This window comes from Hyperoodon ampullatus, assembly GCF_949752795.1.
Source record: "Hyperoodon ampullatus genome assembly, chromosome: 1".
In the NCBI taxonomy this organism is placed as follows: Eukaryota; Metazoa; Chordata; class Mammalia; order Artiodactyla; family Ziphiidae; genus Hyperoodon; species Hyperoodon ampullatus.
The window spans coordinates 143,405,875-143,428,248 of record NC_136914.1 but is presented as its reverse complement, the minus strand read 5'-3'; the positions used below and the strand labels follow the sequence as shown (position 1 = coordinate 143,428,248).

At 35.9% G+C, this 22,374-nt stretch overlaps 2 protein-coding genes across 2 annotated transcripts in view; one reads left to right on the top strand and one right to left on the bottom strand.

Moving 5' to 3' along the window:
* The window catches only part of FGF2 (fibroblast growth factor 2), a gene marked incomplete at both ends in the record, with an annotated part of 55,941 nt that extends 46,797 nt beyond the window's left edge, over positions 1-9,144 (top strand). Inside the window, one exon of the mRNA XM_079714796.1 lies at positions 8,959-9,144. Coding sequence (XP_079570922.1) covers positions 8,959-9,144 — 186 coding nt within the window. The remainder of the gene's footprint in view (positions 1-8,958) is intronic.
* A 264-nt stretch (positions 9,145-9,408) lies between these two features.
* The window catches only part of NUDT6 (nudix hydrolase 6), a gene marked incomplete at its 5' end in the record, with an annotated part of 34,189 nt that continues 21,223 nt past the window's right edge, over positions 9,409-22,374 (bottom strand). Inside the window, 2 exons of the mRNA XM_079708213.1 lie at positions 9,409-10,017; positions 14,161-14,215. Coding sequence (XP_079564339.1) covers positions 9,620-10,017; positions 14,161-14,215 — 453 coding nt within the window. The 3' untranslated portion in view covers positions 9,409-9,619. The remainder of the gene's footprint in view (positions 10,018-14,160; positions 14,216-22,374) is intronic.

Genomic DNA, 22,374 nt, shown 5'->3' with positions numbered 1-22,374 from the left:
AACTGACACTAGTCGAAATGGTTTTAAAGCTCTAGGCTTTGCTATGTCTGTCTTGTGACTTCAGATTGTTACCCTGTGGTTTTCCACTTAAAGAGATTAGAAGATCCAGTAATCTGGTAATCATGGTGGCCCTGTAAGATAGTCATTGGAGGGGTTATTTATCTTGAGAACACAGGCTGGAACACAGGTTCATCTGTAATGATAAAAATAATTGTCAAAAGTGATGAAAACAGAAGCTACTCTACCTTATTAAAATTTTTTTAAAAAATTGAAGTATAGTTGATTTACTATGTTGTGTTAGTTTCTGGTATAGAGCAATGTGATTCAATTTTAAATACATATATATTTTTTTATATTCTTTTCCATTATAGGTTATACAAGATATTGAATATAGTTCCTTGTGATATATACACTAGGACTTTGTTGTTTATCTATCTTATACACAGTAGTTTGTATCTGCTAATCCCAAACTCCTAATTTATCCCTCTCCGCTCTTCCCCCTTTGGTAACCCTAAGTTTGTTTTCTATGTCTGTGAGTCTGTTTCTGTTTTGTAAATAAATGTCAATGGACATTTAGGTTGAGAAGTTACTCTACAGTGAGTCTTTGAAACTACTGGGGTCTGTAAAAGAGGAGACAATTTAAGACACTAGACCTAAAACCTGAGCTGTCTTCTCATTCTTAGAGAATTCTCTACAAGTTAGAATTCAGAGAATTCTGACCTCTTCTCGTGGCACATAGGCATTAAGCTTCCCAAACTGTTGATTCTGTAGAAGCATAAAATGCTCTAAACAGTGTTTTCTAATTTCTTCCTTAGCTAAGCAGGACCTTTCACAAGATTAAGGTCACAGCATTCTATTTAGTCTTAAATATGTTTCTGTCCCCTTGGATGTGTGTTAATTCTTCCAGATACAACGGATTTCCTTCAAGCTGGTACAGTAAGAGTTAATTTAGCAATACTCAGAAATTTATCACAAACTCTGTAGGGACAAAGCCACAGCTGTTACACATAACTGGAATATTCAGGATTTACTAGTTTTCTTTGAGGAAAGGCACCAGCCAAGATCCAGTTGTTCCAGCTCCCGTCACTGGATCTATTCCATGCCAAGGTCACGAGTCAATCTCTAGTCTTACCATTCAATTTGCGTGGCTTGCTGCCTTGCCTCTTCAGCAGCAATCCTCTTTCAGATTAGTCTGGGTGGGCTGTGTCAATTTTCAGATGAAAAAGTAAGTGTCCCTAAACAAGGGACACTTACCCCCAAACCAAGGAGGTGGTGTTGGTGGTGGTTCAGGAAGTGGCATGTTTTCCTCTGAGTCAGCTCCATAGGCACTGAGCTGTCAACAATAGCAACTTTCAGGCAAGAAATTAAAAGTCTTGACCCTTGGCTATTAATAGCATCTGTTCCACTGTTTAATGGGTTGAGATGAATCACTGATGATGAAAGACACTGTAGCCGGGGATGTCAGCAGGGACCTCACTCAGGTGACAATGGGAAGAGACAACTGGCATGTAAAAAAGAAAAACGAAACAACTTTGGGGGGCTTCCCTGGTGGCGCAATGGTTGAGAGTCCGCCTGCTGATGCAGGGGACATGGGTTCGTGCCCCAGTCTGGGAGGATCCCACGTGCCGCAGAGCGGCTGGGCCCGTGAGCCATGGCCGCTGAGCCTGCGCGTCCGGAGCCTGTGCTCCGCAACGGGAGAGGCCACAACAGTGAGAGGCCCGCGTACCGCAAAAAAAAACCCCAAAAAACAAACCAACTTTGGGATAAGTCCAGTATTGTAACCAGTAGCCATCATTTGGGGATGCAGATGTTCCTTATTACCTAGAGACACTGGGGTTTATGAACTTGCATTTGCCAAAGGCATAATTCTTCCCACTCTTCTTCTACAAGGCCCCATTTCAGACTGCTATGTTATGGCACATCCCTGGGTTCTTCTGCATTTTATCCTGTGTGCGATTCCTACACTGATTTGTAAAACATTATAGTTTACCCTCAGAAAAGCATGCTGGATAATAATACATTTTGGTTTCTAAGAGTCAGGTTAGGTTGATTACTACCAGTTGAGAGTATTAAAAAAGACTAAGTTGTGTACCATTTTTTTCCTCCAACATCTTCACATATTAATAGCATGAACGTATTCAGGCTAAGGATTTCTCACTGTTTGAAACACTTCTTAAGTGTCTTTACCCTTCTCTGAAGCTAGAAAATATAAATGTTCAAAGAGTAACTATATTTACCTGCCAAAGCCTAAATTTGGAGGCTGAAGTTGAGTAGTTCTTTAATATACAACAGACTCTGTATTCCATTCCATAGCAAAATAAATTTTGTTGCTATGAACAACAGAAGCCCAGGACAAATATTAGGATCTATGATTTCTTCTGTGTTCAAAAATTGCATATAATGAGGTTAAACTGTAGTCTTAAGTTTAAATCACCAAACAACCTCAGTGTTAGCACTGGTATGAAAAAATCTGCCTGGTCTTTAGCTGCTAGAAAGTTGCATATTGTTTTCTATATTATGCGACAGATTGTGATAACCTAAACAAAATAATTCAGTAAGTAATAGAATGTGTGTGATCTGTGTTGATCCGTAAGAGTCAAATATGCAAAAATTATGTATCGTATCTGAGAATATACATTTAATTACTGTAAAAGTAAATTTTTTTTTTTACTTATCCAATAACTTTCTTACTTGAGGGGAAATGAAACTTAGAGTAAAGAGACTTTTGAGGGTTCACTTATACAGAATGGTGATATATACTGATTAAATTTGTCAGAAGAATGCAGTAAAGAAGAATATCATTTTTCAGAGATAAAATACTAGATTAAATGCAAAGGTTACTGCTGAATAAGAATTATTGCTTCTTTTAGAATCCAATCTTATAAAATTTTATATAAGCTACATATATATATTACAATATTAAGATTAAATTTACTTTTAACTTTTTACAATTTGTGTCTTAGTTTGTTTTGAAATGATACTTATACATCATGTCTGTTTTTAATTCTCAGAAGCTGTGTAAGCAAAAGCATTCTTGGACTCATGTTGAGCAAACTCTCTCATAAGCCAAAACTGCACAATCAAAGTACTGTAAAAGAATGAACAATCCAAAAAACAGAGCATGGGGGAGTGAGCATAAGGGTCAATCTAACATTTAGCAGTGCACGACAATTCTGAGGCCAATACATAAGGACAGGGGATGGTGGGGGGCGGCAGGGGGAGGAGAATTTACTCTAGTTCTTATTTTCTTATAGTATGCCAGGGCTTTAAGATTGTTTTAAAGGCTTAAAAATTGTTCAAGATTGGGAGGGATCTTAAAGATCATCTAATCCAGTCTTATTTCACAGATGAGAAAAGTAATGTTCAGAGCGGTTAAGTGGCCTGCTCCAAGGTACAAGATAGTTAGGGATCAAGGCAAGACTGGAACCCAGGTTTCCTGGCTCATAAAGATCCTCACAGATGTTGTTAGGATAGTCAAACTCTTGCAATGGGCCAACTGGCTTAGTTTCCTCAGGGACTAAATTAGTCCATAAAATTAGACTATATTCTATATTTCAGTACTTAGGCTGGATTTTCCTTGGTCTTAGTTCCTTTGTTCTTATTTAGATTTTGCAGTGCCATTGAATGGTATTTTTACTGTAACCTATATAAAAGTTTCATTTATTCATTAATTTAGCAAATATTTATTGATCACTATGTGCCAGGTACTGATACAGCAATAGAACAGAAGAAAAACAACAGAAGAAAATCTCCACCCACCTGGCATTTATAGTATGGTGAAATAAAGTGGATATGTATATATAAATAAATGATCTGTATTTGGATGTTGTAGAGCACAGAAATGAATGAGATGCTTTTATCCCTCATAGTGTAGCTAGAGTTACTAAATTCAGTTACTTGAGATTCTTTTTTGCGGTCATACTTGTAGCCCTAAGGTCAGGTTTTTTTAAAAATAAATTTTGATTTTAGATTAGTAGTAGGTTTACAGAAAAGTTGTGAAGATGCAGTACAGAGAGTTTCTGTATACTCCACACCCAGCTTCTCCTATTAACATGTTACATTAGTATGGTACACCTGTCACGACTAATGAACCAATATTGATACATCATTATTAGTTGAAGTTCACACTTTTCATATTTCCTTAATTTTTACCTCATGTCCTTTTTCTGTTCCAGGATCCCACTCAGGATACCACATTGAGTCATGTTTCTATAGTCTCCCTTAGATCATGACATTTCCTTAGACTTGCCTTTTTTGGATTACTTTGACAGTTTGAGGAGTACTGGTCAAGTATTTGTTAGAAAGTCTTTCAGTTTGAGTTTGCCTGATGTTTTCCTCATGATTAGACATGGGTTATGAGTGTTTGGGAGGTAGATCACAGAGGTAAAGTACTATTTTCATTGTATCGTTTCAGGGAACATGCTTATCACTAATAATATTAACCTTGGTCAGCTGGCTGAGGTAGTGTTTGTCTCCACTGTAAAGTTACTGCTGTTTTCTTTCCCCTTTCCATATTGTATTTGGAAGAAAGTCACTATACACAGTCTACATTTAAGAGATGGGAGTCGGGGCGGGGGAGGTTTATGCTCTGTCTCCTTGAGGAGGAAGTATCTGCATAAATTATTTGGAATTCTTTTGTATGAGAAACAACTTATTTTATTTAGTTAATCATGTATATCAGTATATATGAATGGATATTTATTTTGTACTTTGGGTTATAATCCAAAACTGTATTATTTTGTTGTTCAAATTGTTTCAGCTTTGGCTCTTGGGAGCTTTTTCATTTGGCTCCTGTATTCTTTGACATATTCCAGTCAATGTGGGGTTTTTTGAGCACTTCCTTATTTTATGTCCTCTAAGAGTGCTCCAGTCTCATCTTGTATATTCCCTACTCCAGCCCAGAATGAGCCATTTCTCTAAGGAGGCTTGGTTCCTTCTACTGGAAAATGGTATCAGAAACCAAGATCTGGGCGTGCTTGTTGCTACCGAGGTGTGTCTGCTTCCAGGCCCTCTTATCTGACCGAGCAAGGAATATAGGCATATACCAACCTGGATATATATATATATATATATATATATATATATATACACATACACACACACACACACACACATAACTATAAATACTTCTATATTTAACCATCTGTAGTCAACTAAAAATGAGTACATACTGATGTTATCCAACCCTAATCCAACAGTATCACATGAACCATTTTAGCCTTCCCTGCTGGCTTGTCTGTAACCACCCACTCCAATAGTGAGAAACCTGGTTCCTACCATTTCCTAGGGTCAGTTTTTCATTATGTATAAATATGTCACATCAGTTTACTTTCTTCTGAAATTTCAACGTAAATTAAATATATAGACAAAATACAAATCAAACTATTTAAAATGTTGATTATGCTTTTTCAAACTCTATTTGATTCTTTCCTATTCAGATGCCCCGACAAGGGGTCAAATTTCCAGCACCATCTTTAAAATCATTAGCATCACTGTTATCAGTATCAACAAATGGTTACTGTGCCCCTTATATAGGACCATAAGCTAAGCTAGTTCATGTGGATAATGCTCAGGCAAGTCTTGAGGTGTGGCCTACCACTGATGTATGACTGATTTATATTACTCTTATACATGTACATCTACATTCATTTTTTAGACTGCATACCTTTTAGAATTGAGAATATGGCTTATTGGAATTATTGTAACTTAAAACACTTCTCAGTATTCCAAATAAATTAGTACTTTTCAAGTTCCAATTCTGTGGTTATTAGCATTAGTAAGAGGGAAAGAAGGTTAAGTGATTTGTCTCTTGCAGAGTATGTGCTCAGTAAACACTCTTTATCTCCTTTAGGACATCTAATATTTATCTCAAACTTAGCATGTCCAAAACTGAGTTCCTAATCTTTCTCTATAAAACCTGTCCCCACTCATAGCTTTCCCCATCTCAGCAAGTCCATCATCTAGAACATAAACTTCAGTGCCACCCTTGATTCCTCTATATCTTACACTGCACATCAGATCTGTCAGGAAACTGTGTTGACTCTACTTTCAGAATACATCCAGAAGCAGACAGCTTCTTACTATCTCTGCTGCTACCACTGTGGTCTGAGTCTCCCTCTCTGTCTAGGTTACTGAGCAAGCCTCTAATGGGTGTATCTGTATCTGCATCTGCCTTTGGCCCAGAGTAATCTTGACAGCCAGAGTTATCCTGTAAAAATGTCAGATCATGCTCAAAAGTCTACAATGGCTTTTCAATTTCTCAGGATAGAAGCTAAAATACTTACAATAGCCTATAAATCTCCTATCTCATTACCTCTCTGACTTCATTTCCTTTCCCCTTCAAACCCTCTGCTTCATTTACACTGGCCTTCTTGCTGCCCTTCACACACTTTAGGCATGATCCTGTTGTAGGGATTTTACACTGGCTTTTCCCTCTGTCTGCTTGGGATGCTGTTCTCTGGTACCTGGAGGGTTAACTCCAGCTCCTTCAGGTTTTTGCTCAAATATCACTTTCTCAGTGGAGCCTACTGTGGCCGTGCTATTTAATACTGCAGACTAATCTGTACCCACACCATCCCCCATCCCTCTTATCCTCTCAGTTTTACTTTTTCCCATAGGATTTATCGTATTTTAGCAATTTATCCAGTTATGCTTACTGCTTATTTTGTGTCTCCCCCATTGAGGATCTGACCACACAAAGGCAGGATTTGACCCGCACAAAGGCAGGGATCTTTGTTCAGTTTTGTTCACTGATGTATCCCACTGCCTAGAAGAAAAAAATTACGTTAAATGAACAAATGCATTATTTGAGCTGTGTGCTTTCTGTATCCCAAAATTATTCTTAAATTAAAAAAAATAAAGGAAAATGTAATTTGATGAAAAGGTGTCATATGGACACATGGGCAAAGGGTATCCACAATCTGAAATAAGTTACTAAGAGCCTTGAGTTTTATTTATTTATTCTCCCGATTTTATTTATTTGTTTACTTTTTTGGAGTGTAGTTGCTTTACAATGTTGTGTTTGTTTTTGCTGTACAGCAAAGTGAATCAGCTATACATATATATAAATCTCCTCTTTTCTGGATTTCCTTCCCACCACAGAGCACTGAGTAGAGTTCCCTGTGCCATACAGTCGGTTCTCATTAGTTATGTTTTATACACAGTAGTGTATATACATCAATCCTAGTCTCCTAATCTATGAGCCTTGAATTTTAGGTTCCTCATTTGTTAATGAGTATATATGATACATATATGATACAGAGGATTGTTGTGGTATTTAAATAAAATGATATGCATGAGAGCAGTCAGTAACCATGAATTAAGGGATTTCCCAGCTCCTGGGCCTATATAAAATAAGGCTTGAAGGCAAGGTACAATTTGTTATAAGCCTTTAGAAGCTACTTACCACTTCCTCTGTGATGTCCTCTGAAGATCTCCTTTTCTCTTAAGTTTGAAATGGTGAGCAGTTAAACATTGAGTATAGGAGAAAAAGCTCTGTGAATATGTTTATAAAGGTTAAAAAAATTACACTGCATCAGTTTTTAACAGGATTATTGACATCACAACCAATGAAGATGATTTGTAAACTTAGGATGGAGAGAACTGAAAATTGCTTAAAATGGGATGTTAGATGCATGCTTTTATTGAGGCTGAATTTTGGCTCTACTACCCATTAAAAAAATGCAGTTTGTTTTCAAGTGCACATCAGCTGTTTAGTAAACTTACGTGTCTGAATGTTCAGCACAGATGCACAATTTCCTTCTCTCCCCTCTGTGTAAAAAGGTACAAGTAACCTCTGTTTAAAAAACAAAAACAAAAACTTGTGGTTTCCATAATGTATCAATATTATCCACTTAATCCCTGGTACTATTTCTTTTCTCTAAAATACTAGCAACTGGTTGAGAAGGCAAATATTACTGGCATGGTATGTATCCCAGTTGGCCAAGCATTACAGGGAGTGCTAACTAGCAAGGTGGGACACCCTGTAGGCTGACTGAACACCAAAAAATGAGCATATCAACGTCCTGAGGATAACTGACTGATGTGGTTTAGGTCTATTTCTGGGAAATTAGCCCATGATGCTCAATGCTGACCTTTCATATTATCTTTACGATTACATGACTTTTCACTCTTTACTTTTCGACTCCTGACCTTAAACCTGGAATAGAGAAAGAGGAAGATTTTTATTGGTGGCACTAAAAAATGACAAGATAAAGTAAAACAGGTTAATTTCAGTTAATAAAGGAAGCACAATAATTTCAGCAAAGGTAGCAAGAATTGGCTACAGAGTATCCGTGTCACTGTTATTACATTTGAATCTCTTTGAAAATCATGAGACAGTCCTGGGTATCGTATAGCTGGGTCCTTGCGCAATGTATGCTTCTTTGTAAGGCTACCTGTGACTTATTTGCACTTAAGTTGCTTTCTTAGTAAGTTACAAAAAAAAAAAATGAGCAACTAGGTAAGTTTGCATTTCAATTTTTAAAAGTTCAGTTAACAGTAGTCAAAACATTAAAGCCAAGTAAATATCCAGTAAAATTCTTATCTCTAGAAGCTGACTACAGGACCTATTAATCACTTTTAGGTCTTTCTTGTTACTGGATGTATGTCTCTTTTGGAGACCACTGAAATCTATGTTCATGGGATGTTTCAAGTCTGAGCCAGTGTGGTTCCTACACCACCTGTGTGCTCTTGCTGCCTAGCACCTGACCTGTCCATTGTGGGGCTGGAGAATGGTCCTTGGACTGCTCCTCCGAAGAAATGTGCTTGCAATTGTCCTGCTGATATGCTGTGTTCCTGCGCTGCGTCTTTCTGCAGACTCAGATTCTGTCAGATTTTGGCCTGTTGAGTCTCTCACTAGTTTGACTGTCCTGCTGAACCCAAAGCACTGTGTACTGTCGTTAAATATTTAACATGAAAAGTATGACAACAACTACTAATTTTTCCTTTGTTTTTCAGAAATGTGTTACAGATGAGTGCTTCTTTTTTGAACGATTGGAATCTAATAACTACAATACTTACCGGTCAAGGAAATACTCCAGTTGGTATGTGGCACTGAAACGAACTGGGCAGTATAAACTTGGACCCAAAACAGGACCTGGGCAGAAAGCTATACTTTTTCTTCCAATGTCTGCTAAGAGCTGATCTTAATGGCAGCATCTGATCTCATTTCATATACCTCATGAAAGAAGAGGTATATTTTAGAAATTTGTTGATGAAAGAAAAAGAAAAATGTATACAGCTATCTGCTCAGTTTAGGTAACTGGTCAGACAACCTTTTATCTAACAGTAAAATATTTAACCATTGCCTTAGTTAAAACAACAACAAAAACAAAAATTCCTGGAAAATGCATAGACTTCCACTTTTTATATAGCATTTGCCTTTATCCAGTGAAGCTTACTTACAGCTACAATCTTTTTCATACATTTGCTTCATTTGAAAAGAGGCTTTTAAAATGTGCATACGTACAAACAAGTTTTCTTCATGGAAATCATAGACATTAGAAAATTTAAGTCAGATATTTAGTTAACCCAAATGTCCACTACTTCTTATAATATGGCACACATTAATCTACAGGTACAATTTATTTAAACATTTTAAAACCATGTAAATATAAATTTAATCCATGCCTGTCATAGTTTTATAACTGTCTGGCAGTTCCTTGTGATAGATTTTATAGAACAAGCCTGTGTGAACTGCTGGAAGTTCTTCCATGGTCAGATCAATCTTGTCAAACCCTTCTCTGTATCCATAGAGCAGCAGCCTAGCGACTCTGCTGGTGATCGGAGTTGTATTTTCAGTCTTGACTAGGTCACTGAGATCCATCCACTCACACCTTAAGCATTCACGCTGGCAAAAATTTATGGTGAATGAATATGGCTTTAGGCGGCAGATAATATACATATCTGACTTTCCAAAAGCTCCAGGATGGGTGTGCTGTTGCCGAATACTCAGGAGGGACCTGAATTCTGACTTTATACCAGTCTCTTCAAAAACTTCTCGAACTGCTGTATCTCCTACATAGAAGAAAATGTACAAATCAATAAGGATCACATTTTTAGGAATTTAATCATCAAAGATTTTCAAGAAGCATTTTCTAAACGCTCAAAAAGCACAACTTTACCCTAAGAAGATAAAGTTTTCAATGTAAACTCTTTGCCTTCTGGACATCCTGAAGTACCAAAGTATTTTGTTACCAATGTATACCTAAGAAGCTTTTGAAATATTGAATATTTCTTTGGCTGCTACTTGCAGGCTTATTACCCACTTATATATATATTTTGGGAGTCACATTTTTAAAAATTCTTCCTGCTTTATTTCCCCAAAGGTGAAAACATAGGTTGCAAAGCTGCAGTTACTATTCCTATGTATTTTTTCATTATTATCCTCTTCCTGATTACCCATTAAAACTGCCTAAATTTATAAACATCAGAATTGAGAAAAAGTGATCCATTCTTCTTTATAAAAGTCTGGAGAGCTACAGAATGTACTGAACTATGAAATGATTCAACTCTCCCCTGGTCTCTCCTGGGACTGTCAAGCCTCTGAAGTCATAGAGCAGACTCCTTTATAACCATTTTGTTATGCTCTTGTAGTTATCCTGTGAGTGGAATCCCACCATGGTTAATTTTTGGCATTTTCTTTGTTTCTTGCAATTTCAAAGAACTTGGATTCATTCCTCCAACAGCAAAATGCTACAGTCATTTCATCAGAAGTTTTCAAAAAACTTGCAATTTACAGAATTTTATAATACAACTAGGGTTTTCACATTTTATAAGGTTGATTTTTCAATAATATGCAAATTTCTGGGACAGGATTTTTATTGCCAATAACTTATTTTTGTGGCTGCTTTTTCTAAATATCCAGATGAACCTCCTACATGGCATTTCTCTAATTTTGTGATGCTCTGTCATTGTCTCCCAAAGTGTTTTACGAGAAGCCCCTAAAAAAGCTGCCTTCCTTGCCTATTTGCTGGGAAGCTTCACAATTGCCACAGGTACAAATTTTTGTTCAACTACCCTTTAATGCCTCCATTTTCTTGTTTGTCAAATTGTCAATTATATTTGTCTTCTTAGTAGTCCTACTAGTGAGGAATAGGCAAGGAAGAGCAAGTCCTTGAAAGAAAAAAAATGTCTCAATGTTTTTTCTGATAAACAGCTCTGGAAATATGCACAGGAAAAGTGTTTAATATATGACATTTGTCTGCCATACTTGAATTATATGTGGACTTCCCTTATAATTGAGATTTGCCTTAGGTCAAACATGGTTAGAAATTATACTTTTAAACTGAAAACATAAAAGAAGAATTCATATGTTAAGAAAAGGAAAACTTGCCTTAATAAGAAAGATAATTTTTAGTAGTATACGTGTTTGTTATTAAATTTGTTAAAGATTGTGGCAGTAGTCTTAAATTTCACATGTCACTTGCTGATCTGACTTAAAAATTGTTTAAATGTTTATTTTTATTCTTTAAACAAACACTTTGAAAAATGACCATGGGGGTCTTGTTTAGCTGTTAGCAACACTAATCAAGAGTTTGGCATTTAGTTCCTGAGTCTGGCCTGTTGGTGTGTTATGGAAGCACAGGACGGGGCTGATGAACGAAATCTGCCCTGCTCAGCAGTCACCACAGCAGTTGATTCAAAATTGGCGCTGCCTGGGTAGTTTGATCCATTTAATTTGAATCCATGATATTGACTAGACTAAAAACTGAATGGGCAAATAAGCGCTTTTGTATCTAGAAGAACCCCTTCCATCTTAAGATTGAAATCTCTTCTCCAAAGATTTTACCATGAATTTAAAGATTTTCTATCTAGATAAAGTGCTTTATTCTCGTGTACCTTTATTATTTTAATGTACTGTAAGCTAAATTGAAATAACTGTTTTATAGGTTTGAAGAACATAGGAAAAACCAAGAGGGTTTTGTTTTTATTTTTGCTGGTTGAAAGATATGTTTAAAAACGTCAGTGTTTTGTTTCGTTAAAGGACAATAATGAAATGGAATTTATATTATTTCTATTTTCTAATATTTAATAGGATTAGATTGAAATAAAATAAAAGGAAAAACTGTGCAGAATATGGGTTTTCCTGGTGTTTCCCTCTGACTCTGGTACACTGATGAACTCTGATCAGACCCCCCCTGCTTTAAAGGCCTTTGGCTATGCAGGAATGCTCTTCCTGTCAGTGGTAATGAGATTTTTTTTCAGGAAGGCAGCTTCTCCATTTTTAACCTTGTACATGCATTGTACTCTTAGGGTATTATATTATATGAAAACCTAAGGATTGCATTCTATTTTGTATATGCCCCCTTAATTTTTTTTTTAAGCACTACAGACAATAGTGCTTCATTTACCTAGTAGTATCAAAGAATGAATGATTCCAAACAAATGTGCTTCTCAGTTAACTACTGTTTACTGCTTAAGAGCCAATATGAATGTTTGCACATTTGTGATGGCAGTATACCTAAAGTATATTACACACTTTCCTAAAAACAGAGCTTAAAGAAAACAATTTAAATAATTCCTGGATGATTTGGCTTCATCATTAAGAATAATCTATTATTGTACTGTTACAAAACAGAAATGCCCTCTATACACAGTCTTCCAGATCTCTACTGTCAGTTATCATTTCTAGCTGCTTTCAGGGTTTTATCAGTTCTGAGACAAAGCTTCAATTTATACTACTCCTAGGTAGTGTGGTGAATGCCAATTGCTGCTTTTTTCTTACTTACACATGGTGAGGTGTATATACGATCTCTGAATAGGTGGGTTGTTGTGACAACCACAAACACACAAAAAAAGTAGTGAATTCCTAATAATATGGACTTGAAGTGTTCTGGAGCACACTCAAACCTACAATTATACACATTTGGCTTGGAAATGTGTTTCTTCATTTACATTTAAATATATCTGAAACTCAGACTATCCATAAAAACTCAAATGAGAAAAGTCAATTCATTTGAGGAGGCAACACTCAGAAGAGGAAGCTACACAAACCTTCTCCTGTAGACTGCTGTTTGCCCAGTATCAATTGGATAAGGATGTAAAACATAAACTTAACTAGTTCACATGATCTCATATCACATAAGGATAGTGTGAGATAATCAGGAGTTCTAGAATAAATGCCCTTCTCTTTCAACACTTGCACCACTACAAAATCCTTTTTATTTCAACGGAAGGCCTAGCAAACTCTAAGCAAAAGGTCAGTAAGTACCTAAAAAACAAAATTTGCTATGGATATATCTGAATGTAGTGAATTTACTTATAGGATATTAGGAGTTGATTCTGTACTATGTATAGGGCATTTCTAATTTGTGGAACATTAAAAAAAATCATTTCAAGTATATATATATTTAAAATACTTAAAAATAATTTAGGACATTGCCTTCATATAAATGATGGTTAAAGAGACTAGGGGACATACATATTGAGGAAAAGTCATAGACAAATAATACTGATATGAAATCAGTTGATTTATTATGATAGGGACTGCACTTGACCCAATGGTTTAAGGAATAGGTAGGAAAACTCAGTTTCTATTCTTTTCTTCCTGTAAAATCCTGACATAATGAGCTCAGTAAATTGTTTTAGGAAGTTATCTCTCATTTCAGACTTTCTCATATGAGACATTTTACTATGTTTTGGCTTTCTGACTCTCCAAAATAAACAGTAGATAAAATTTTCATAAACAGAAGAATTATGTCACCACTGTTCTATAATTGACTTTATAAATAATTCTTATTTCACAATTCATTTAAAAGTTACTCTTCATCCTTGTGTGATAGAATGCTCAAGAATTTGTTTTATCATAGTTTAATTCCGACAATTTTAGTTATATTCAAAATAACCCTTAATGCTAAACTTGACTGATGTACATCCAAAGCTTCTCATTTTCAAGCAAATTAATCTAGAAGCAGTCCTAAGCAGAAAAATAGGTGTTATGCTCCTAATGGTATTATTTATAACAATGAAATAAGTTGTAATATTAGAAGTTTTGCTGCTAATTTTATATCATCCCTGAAGTAACTTCACTGAAATTTTCTGACTTAGTCTAAACCAATTAGAAAAGTTAAGATCTTATTCTGAGCTCTAGAGCAAGAAAGTAAACATATGAATTTCCTCAACATTTTCAAGTCAATTAAAGATATGTAAAATACACACCAATATCTTCTCCGGGCTCTGACAGGCCTCCTGGAAACTTCCACATATTTTTCGACTGCAGTATAAAATCAGAAAATAAAGTTAACATACCTTTTATTCACTAACATACACAAACACAGATGCCACAAAATTTACTCATAATTGATCAAGGTGGTTGAGAATTTAATTTTTGGTAATTACACGCAAATTTTTTTCAGCTTCCTTCCTCAGGCCTCCCTTCTTTTTAGGGGAAACTGGTGACTTGTGAAACCTTTTGCCACCTTTTTCTTCAGGAACTAGAAGTGGTTTTGTTTGGTTAATGTGATAAATTCTGTATGAGTGAAACAGTGGTGGGGGAAACATCTACTGAATTTGTGTAGTTAAAAAAAATTTGCTGCTAGTTTATTAAAAAATAGAGGAATCTTACTGATGCTGCTATAAATAAGTAGAAAATACAGTATAAATTTAATCACTAAAGTATGCTACTTTTAATTTTCACATTTACTTTCTGTATTGTGTCTAATCAGATATGTTACTCTTAAGATTTCTCTTCTCTGTGTTAATCATTTTATGTAAAAATGTAACTGCTTTTCATGGGAAGTGTGAATAAAATTGATTAGTTTAAGTTTGTGGCTTTTTGTATATCATTTCTTTTTTTGGTGGGGAGGGGCAGGTGGGAAGATCTGATCTAGGAATGGGGATAAATATGGAAAATTGATTTTAAATAATTCTGAAGTGACATGGGACAATATTCTTATGGCTGACACGATTATTTTTTCCTGTTAGGATTCTGTTTTATCAATCCATCACCATGATAAAAGCTGAAGAATGAGAAATTATGACATGCTCATAAAGGTACTGCAGCTTGGAGCCAGTACACCTCATACTCTTCATTCATAAAACAAGTTTATGGACCTTTACTGGTGTGCCTTGTGACCCACTCATTTCCTGCACAAGAGCTTCTTAAAGAATGTGTCATTTCCCAACTATGCTAGGTTGGAGCCCAGTGGCATGGTTCCCAGAGTTTCCACAGACTTGATTATGTGGGTACAGAATTGAGGCTTACCACCCTTCTGTGTCTGGCTCAGACTTGAGATTAATTTATAAAGCATATTATGTTTTACTTTTTTAATGTAGAAATATATCTCTAAGAATATCTCAACATTAATGCACTGTCTTTGGGGTTCCATTTTGAAATTGTTCCAGAAGCTGTGTTTCTACAAAAACTATGCAGTCTTTTGTCTGCTAGTATATTAAACTTCACCACTGTAAATTGTTTCTAACAAAAGAAATGTTATAATAGGGCAAACAAATAATTCTCCAAAACAAAATCAACTTTTAAAAATCTTTACCTAGACCTGATTATAAATAATTGGAAACTGTTGATTAAATTTGGAGATATGAACTTATTAGAAGGGGAAAATACTAGCTATAAGGATTGAAAACAGCTCACATACATTTGATTTTGATTATTTCATAAACCTTAGGTACGGAAAGATTATTTTTATGCTGGTGATTAGTTTGAGATATTTTCTGGCATCAATTAGGTTTAAAGAGCTTATTTTAAAACAGCTTCCTCCTCCCCAAAAGCTTGAGCTTACAGTTAGTTCTAAGTGGTAGGTTGAGAGGCCTAAGTTTGAAAAACCTGGTTAATATTGTAGATATGATAGATCAGTGGAGGGACAAGTAGGTCTTCTCACTTTTTTTTTTACATTAAAAAATACTCCCACTAGCTGGGTTTAGCAATATCATAAGTAATAATAATAAATATTGCTAGGTAATGTATATTGAATTCCACCATGTTCCAGATACTATGTTAAGTGCTTTAATAATCATACACATTTAAACTTTATAGTAACCCCACGAGAAACTATTATTCCCATTTTAATTTTTTTCCATTTCTTTTATTGAAGTATAGTTGATTTACAATATTGTGTTACAGCAAAGTGTACAAGTGTACAGCAAAGTGATTCAGTTATACATATATTTTTTTCAGATTATTCTCCATTATAGGTTATTATAAGATATTGAATACAATTCCCTGTGCTATACAGTGAATCCTTACTGCTTATTGTTCCCATTTTAGAAGTGATGAAACTGAGGACAAATAGGTTAAATAATTTACCTGGAGTGACACAGTGTGTAGCAAATATCACAGTTAAGATCCAGGCAATCTGATTCTAGTCATCTTTTAAGAAATGTAAAAAGTTAGTTTGCTATTTTCATACTAATCCTTTACCACTATTCGCTTTTTCATATATCTTTTGATCTTCAGATCTCACTGGAACATTCTATATAAACCCAACCAGAATCTGTATCTTAGTCTTACATTCCTCCAGGGTTTGTGAATTTGAACTAAAACCTAGTTTGGTATCAAACGTCTTTGTATCTACCTCTTGCCTTTAAGTTCCCTATCAAGAATCATTTGATTGGCATGAGATTTATTACTCTGCTAGTGATTTACTACTACTCTGCTAGTGATTTACTGTTACTCCACTAGTGATTTGCTATTACTCTAACACTTCCAGTATATTGTTTCATAGGGGAAAAATTACTGAGGAAGGGGTAAGGTTGGGTTTTGAATATGAACAGAAACCCACAGTTTCTGTTTTCATCTTTGTTCTCCCTTCCAATAAAAGACAAAACATCTCTGTGCTTCAAGTGTAAAATTCCAAGATCCTTTTCTCCCTAATCTTAAAAAAGGAACTTTCCACTCTCTTCTAAAAGAAATACTCTACTCAGACATTGTCTTGCCTCTTTGCTTGTTGGGTCCTACCCAACATTCACATATATGACCCCTCCCTGCTTTGAGTTAGTGAGGTCATCTAGTTCCTGAAGCATATCTGATCTGATTTTTACATACTACAAAGGGCAGTTATCCTTTTAAGTTATAAAAATGTGTGATTTTAAAGCATATTTAGAGTAATTCCAGCATATTGTAGAATGGTGAATGTGATAAATTTTTCCTATACGTTTGCCAATTATAAATCTGATGTGTGTGTGTGTGTGTGTGCACATGTGTGTTTGTAGGTGTGAGTGTAAAACAGAAGAGTGTGTAAATGATGTACAGTGGTCCCATCAATCACTGGAACCTCTTTCCTTCCTCGGTGTTAGGAACTGCTAGCCCCAATAGTAAGCATTTTGGATATCAACAAAGGGTATTATTTTTTAATGCATTCTTCATACTAGCAGAGTGTAAGATATTTTCTGTTAAGGCAATTTCAAGTTTAATACCAATGTTTCTTATAAACCTATCCTGAAGATAAACTCAAGTTTATTTTAGCGTTTCTAGAATGGGTAAATAGGAATGACTCATTTTCTGATCCTTTTTCTCACTATTTTTCCAACCCCACAGACATCTTCTGTTTTCCTAAGCAGATGATTAGCATCAGGATCTTCCCTGGGTGTGGCTGCTGAAATCCTAACTAGGAATTTGTGTAAACAGAACCCCCCAAAGACTATTAATTTCTTTCAAATAGAAATTGTCTAATCTCAAGAACCTAGAACAAGGGTACAGACTTGCTAGCCTCTTCCTTTTGGTTCTTGTATTATTTGACTTTATCATTCTTCCCTAACTCAAACTTGGTCAGATGCCTGAGATCTCATTATCTTTTCTTTTCACTGTTCTGGTCTTTAATGCTACTACTCTCACTCTTCAGAATTCAGAGCCACTGTGTTTAGATAAATCTAATTAACTACAATATTATCACTGTTATGAGACAGATGCTACCACAGAGATGTCTTAATAAGTTTGTTCATTCATTTACTGAGTGCTAGGTTTAGGGCATACACAAAGTTAATGCACAATATAGCAAGGCTAGTCATTCTCTTTCTCCTTATACTACTGTATTTTTCTTAATAACATTCACCATCACTTTATATATTATTTAGTCGTTCGCTTATTATTTGTATCTTACCTATTTGAATATAAGCTCCAGATGTAGAAACTTTGCTTTGTTCACTAATGTTTACTTAGAGCTTAAAACAGAGCCTACAACATAGTTATGTACAGGCACTCAGTAATGTTTGGCAAATGAATGAGTAGGTCCCTACCATTAACTCAGCTCTTTAGCACCTGGTTTACAAGGTCAAGCCACTGTTGGGTCTTTTGTTCCTCAAAATTATGGGGCAGGGACAAAGGGAGGGACTATATGGGTAGGAAAGGAGAAAGAACATGTTTTAAGTATTTCAGCTTTGAGTCTGAGTGTGCATTTGCTCATGCAAAGAAAGGAGAAAAAATGGCTCAGATGTCTGAAAATAATGCTAATTAGTTATTTACAGCTAATAGCTGTCATTTATGCTTAAATTCCACCTAACACCAAAATAATTACAGAAATTAAATATGATTTAGTTTCACTTTATACTTTTTATTACAACATTGAGCTATACATTAATACTCAGTTTTTATATTTTATTGCTCTGTTAGATAGATCTCTGTTCATAATTTAAATCAAAACCCTAAGTAAGAGTATCACTTCTATTTAATTCACAAAGAAACCAAAGTCTTATATAATTTGAATTTGTTTCCAGCTTCTGCCAATCCCAACTGCCTAGAAGCATGGTGGGGATCATGATTAGGTTCTGAGCAGCAGTACTTTCTCACTCTTAAAGAACCAATCACTGGCAAGACTGAAAATCAGCAAATGAAGAATCTGGATGCCCAGTGTTCTAGTTTGGAGGTTCTCAAACTTGACCGTGCACCTAAAACACCTGGAGGGCTTGTTAACACACAAATTGTTGAGCGGCATCCCTAGAGTTTGATTCATCAGGCCTGGGGGTGGGGCAGGGGTGTGAGAATGTGTGGTTTCTAAGAAGTTGACACTATGATTGTCCCTCAACTTCAAATTCAGCCTCCATGCTCTGCCTAGTGATGCTGGAGCTGGGACTCTGCTAAGCAGTTTTGGTCTTGCCAACTGACTCCCTGTTAGGCTCCACCAACAGACTGCAAGGTTGGAGGAGGAAGAAGGGAGCAGCTCCTCCTGTCTTCTTCCTGTGGGCTTCCCACATGCTTGTGGTTCCTGTATTGCCTTTGCATGCTGCTTCATTCTGGCAGCAGCAGTTCCTTCCCATAGCAACAGCCAAATCCACTTTGCAGTTTCCTAGCATTCCCAACATAAGCTTCTTTGTGTCCTCTCCCCAGAGACACCGGCCAGCTGATGCTGGGTCCCAGGCCCTTTGAGTTCAGAGACATCAGCAGCTGAACAGCATTTCTTATTAGAGATTTGATAAGCTAATGTGCAGTCCCAAATGAAGGAATGCACAACCTACCAGAATGGTATAAAGATTACCTTAAACTGAAGACATCTGAGATACAGCAAGATGCAGAAAGAAGCCTTTTCTGAGATTCCCTTTATCTGATTAAAAGTAAAGCTTTCTGAGAACAAAGCTGCCATAAATCCTTTCTGGGGAGCTTCCAGCCAGGAAGGAAACTAACCTTCAGCACCTGGTGAGAAACTGCATACACAAACTTTATTAGAAGCTGCCATAACTTCTAAAATTACTCTTTATATCCTTCAGTTAATCATGTCCCTTTTCTCCATAATAATTTTTCTTCACACACTTTTGTTCTAACCTCTTTTTTTTTTCTTTAGGCCAAATATGTACTGCTTAAGTATCATTGTTGGCAACTGAACTGAATGGAATTGTCAACCTAAGCAATAGACAGTGGCATCTGTACTATGTATTTAAAAAAGCGAAAAACTACCTCCCTAAAAAAACAAACCCCATTCAAGTGAAGTCTTTTGTATCCTATGCAAAGTATGATAGGCATTGCCATAAAACTACTGACTCCCTCAAATCCAAGTTTTAATTCCATTTATGTTTTCATCTGCTTTAGTTTAGTGAAAAGATTCCTCTCTAGGCTTAAATTCTGACTCTGCCAATTACCAGTTGTGTAATTTTGAAAAAGTTACTGCAACCTCTCTAAAGTTTTTTTGAAAAATGGAGATAATAACGAATACCACTATTAAATGAGAAAATTTTTGCAGAAGTATTTTGTCATCACAATTATCATCATTATTTATCTGATTTTATTTCTATTAAATAGCAAAACGATAGAATTAAAATAATTTTGTTTAGCCTGAAAACCTCATCAATTAGGATCACGAATATGTACTGTAATAGAAGAACAAGTGACTTGGAGAATGGTCGAGTGTTAGCAAATGTTTGGTTATGAATTTTTAGTAGGCTGGAAGCCATAGCAGAGCTGGTGCTACACTTTACTTGGGTTTTTAATCCTCTTCAGATATGGCTGTTAGTTCCAAGAGACATCAAATAAACCATTTAGGAACCTATCTAGGGTTAATTACTCAAAAGTCCCCCCAGCTTAAGGGTATGACCTTCAACTGACCCTAAAGGCAACTGACCCCCAAAGGAAACTTGAGGTGGAGGATTGAAAACTCTCCACTCACATCTTTATAAGTTGATGTTACAGGATGAAGAATGGCTAAAACAATGCCACTGTGGATAGGTCTCTTGGAGTTTTTGTTTAGTCATTAAGTCTTGGGTATCCCTTTGTTTCCTGACTACCTTGGAAAATACTAACAAACATTCCAGAAAACACTACCAATTACTTCTTTGAAATTAAGATGAGCAAAACTAGAGAGGCACTGAATGCAATCATGATTAACTGACAATTATAAAAGTTTTTAGTCATTTACGGTGGAGTTCAGGCAAATTTAGTATAGTTTTGACTACTGCCCTGTTTTAAAAATAAAGCTCAATTCAATTCTTTCCTTTTCAATTGCTGCAATACAGATTGCTCTGGAAGTTTGATTTCTGCAAACTAAACCTGTTAAATCATTTGTCTTGGAAGGTTTTATAAGGGAAAAAAAAAAACCATCCCCAAAACATCACGCTGTCTAGGTTTGGAGTAAGACAGGTTAGCCATAACTGCCAGGGAAGCTCCTTCTTTTCTTTTTTTCAGACTGCAAGCCAATTTTTAATATTATTAGTTAGACCTAGGTTTGTTCTCCATGAATTTCCATGTTTTAATGAATGAGTAATTACATAAATAGATTCTTAATTTGGTTGATCCACCAGCCCTGAAAAACTGCTCAGAATGGAGCAATCATGTTACTCTGGCTGTCTTTCAGTCTCTGTCCAAGTTCTTAATGAAATTTTATTTGATAAAGTCACTTATGACACAGTGTGCTATTTTAAAATTTTAAAAGTTTACCCTTTTCTTTCCAAAATACCAAAGTAGTTTAAACCAGGTTATATCTGGTATCTTATCTTACATGTGCATAAGTGTATAGGGAGAATTATAGTATTGGGATATTTCATTTGTGAACATTGAATCTAACTCCTTAATTTCATAAATGGGGCAACTTAGGTTCCCAGGGGCTCACAGATTTGCCCAGAGTTGTATAGCTAGCTAATGGCAGGGCCAAATCTTAGAACCCAGGTCTCCTGATCCAATTTTGTTTGTACAACTTCTTATGTCACCTGAGCGTAGAAAAAATTAAATTTTGGTGATACTGTTGCTTCTTTAAATGCAAGGAAAAGACAGTTAAAAGGCTACACTTGAAAGATAGTAAAACCGTTTATAATATCTCTTTAGAAGTAACTTTTATATACCAAGGTATAGATTATTTTTCAAACTTAGCAAAAGAAATTAACCAATTTATGTTACTTGTATATACTTGTATACCATATATATATATGGTATCTGCCAATATGTTTGGGCATATCATCTCTCTGCCATACTGCAGAGAGTTATAATATCCATTTTCAGTCTAACCCAATTTAATTGAACAAAATCCTAAATAAGTTTTCTCAGACCTTGGGTACTAAATATTAATTATATATTAATACAACCTCCTCTGGCCTAAGGGTAGTTAAGACCTGAATGATAAAATAGTAAAATAATGACTACGGGAATTTTTCTTTTTTTTTTTTTTTTTTTGTTGCTGTACGTGGGCCTCTCACTGTTGTGGCGTCTCCCGTTGCGGAGCACAGGCTCCGGACGCGCAGGCTCAGCGGCCATGGCTTACGGGCCCAGCCGCTCCGCGGCATGTGGGATCTTCCCAGACCGGGGCACGAACGCAAGTCCCCTGCATCGGCAGGCGGACTCTCAACCACTGCGCCACCAGGGAAGCCCGGGAATTTTTCTTTTATACGTTAGAGTAGGGTAAGTTAAAGACCATCTGGTGTCCCTCATAATTTCATGGCGTGTAGGGAAATAGCTGTATATCTTTGAAATCCTTACTTGATGCTTGGAATTGAATGTGGAGA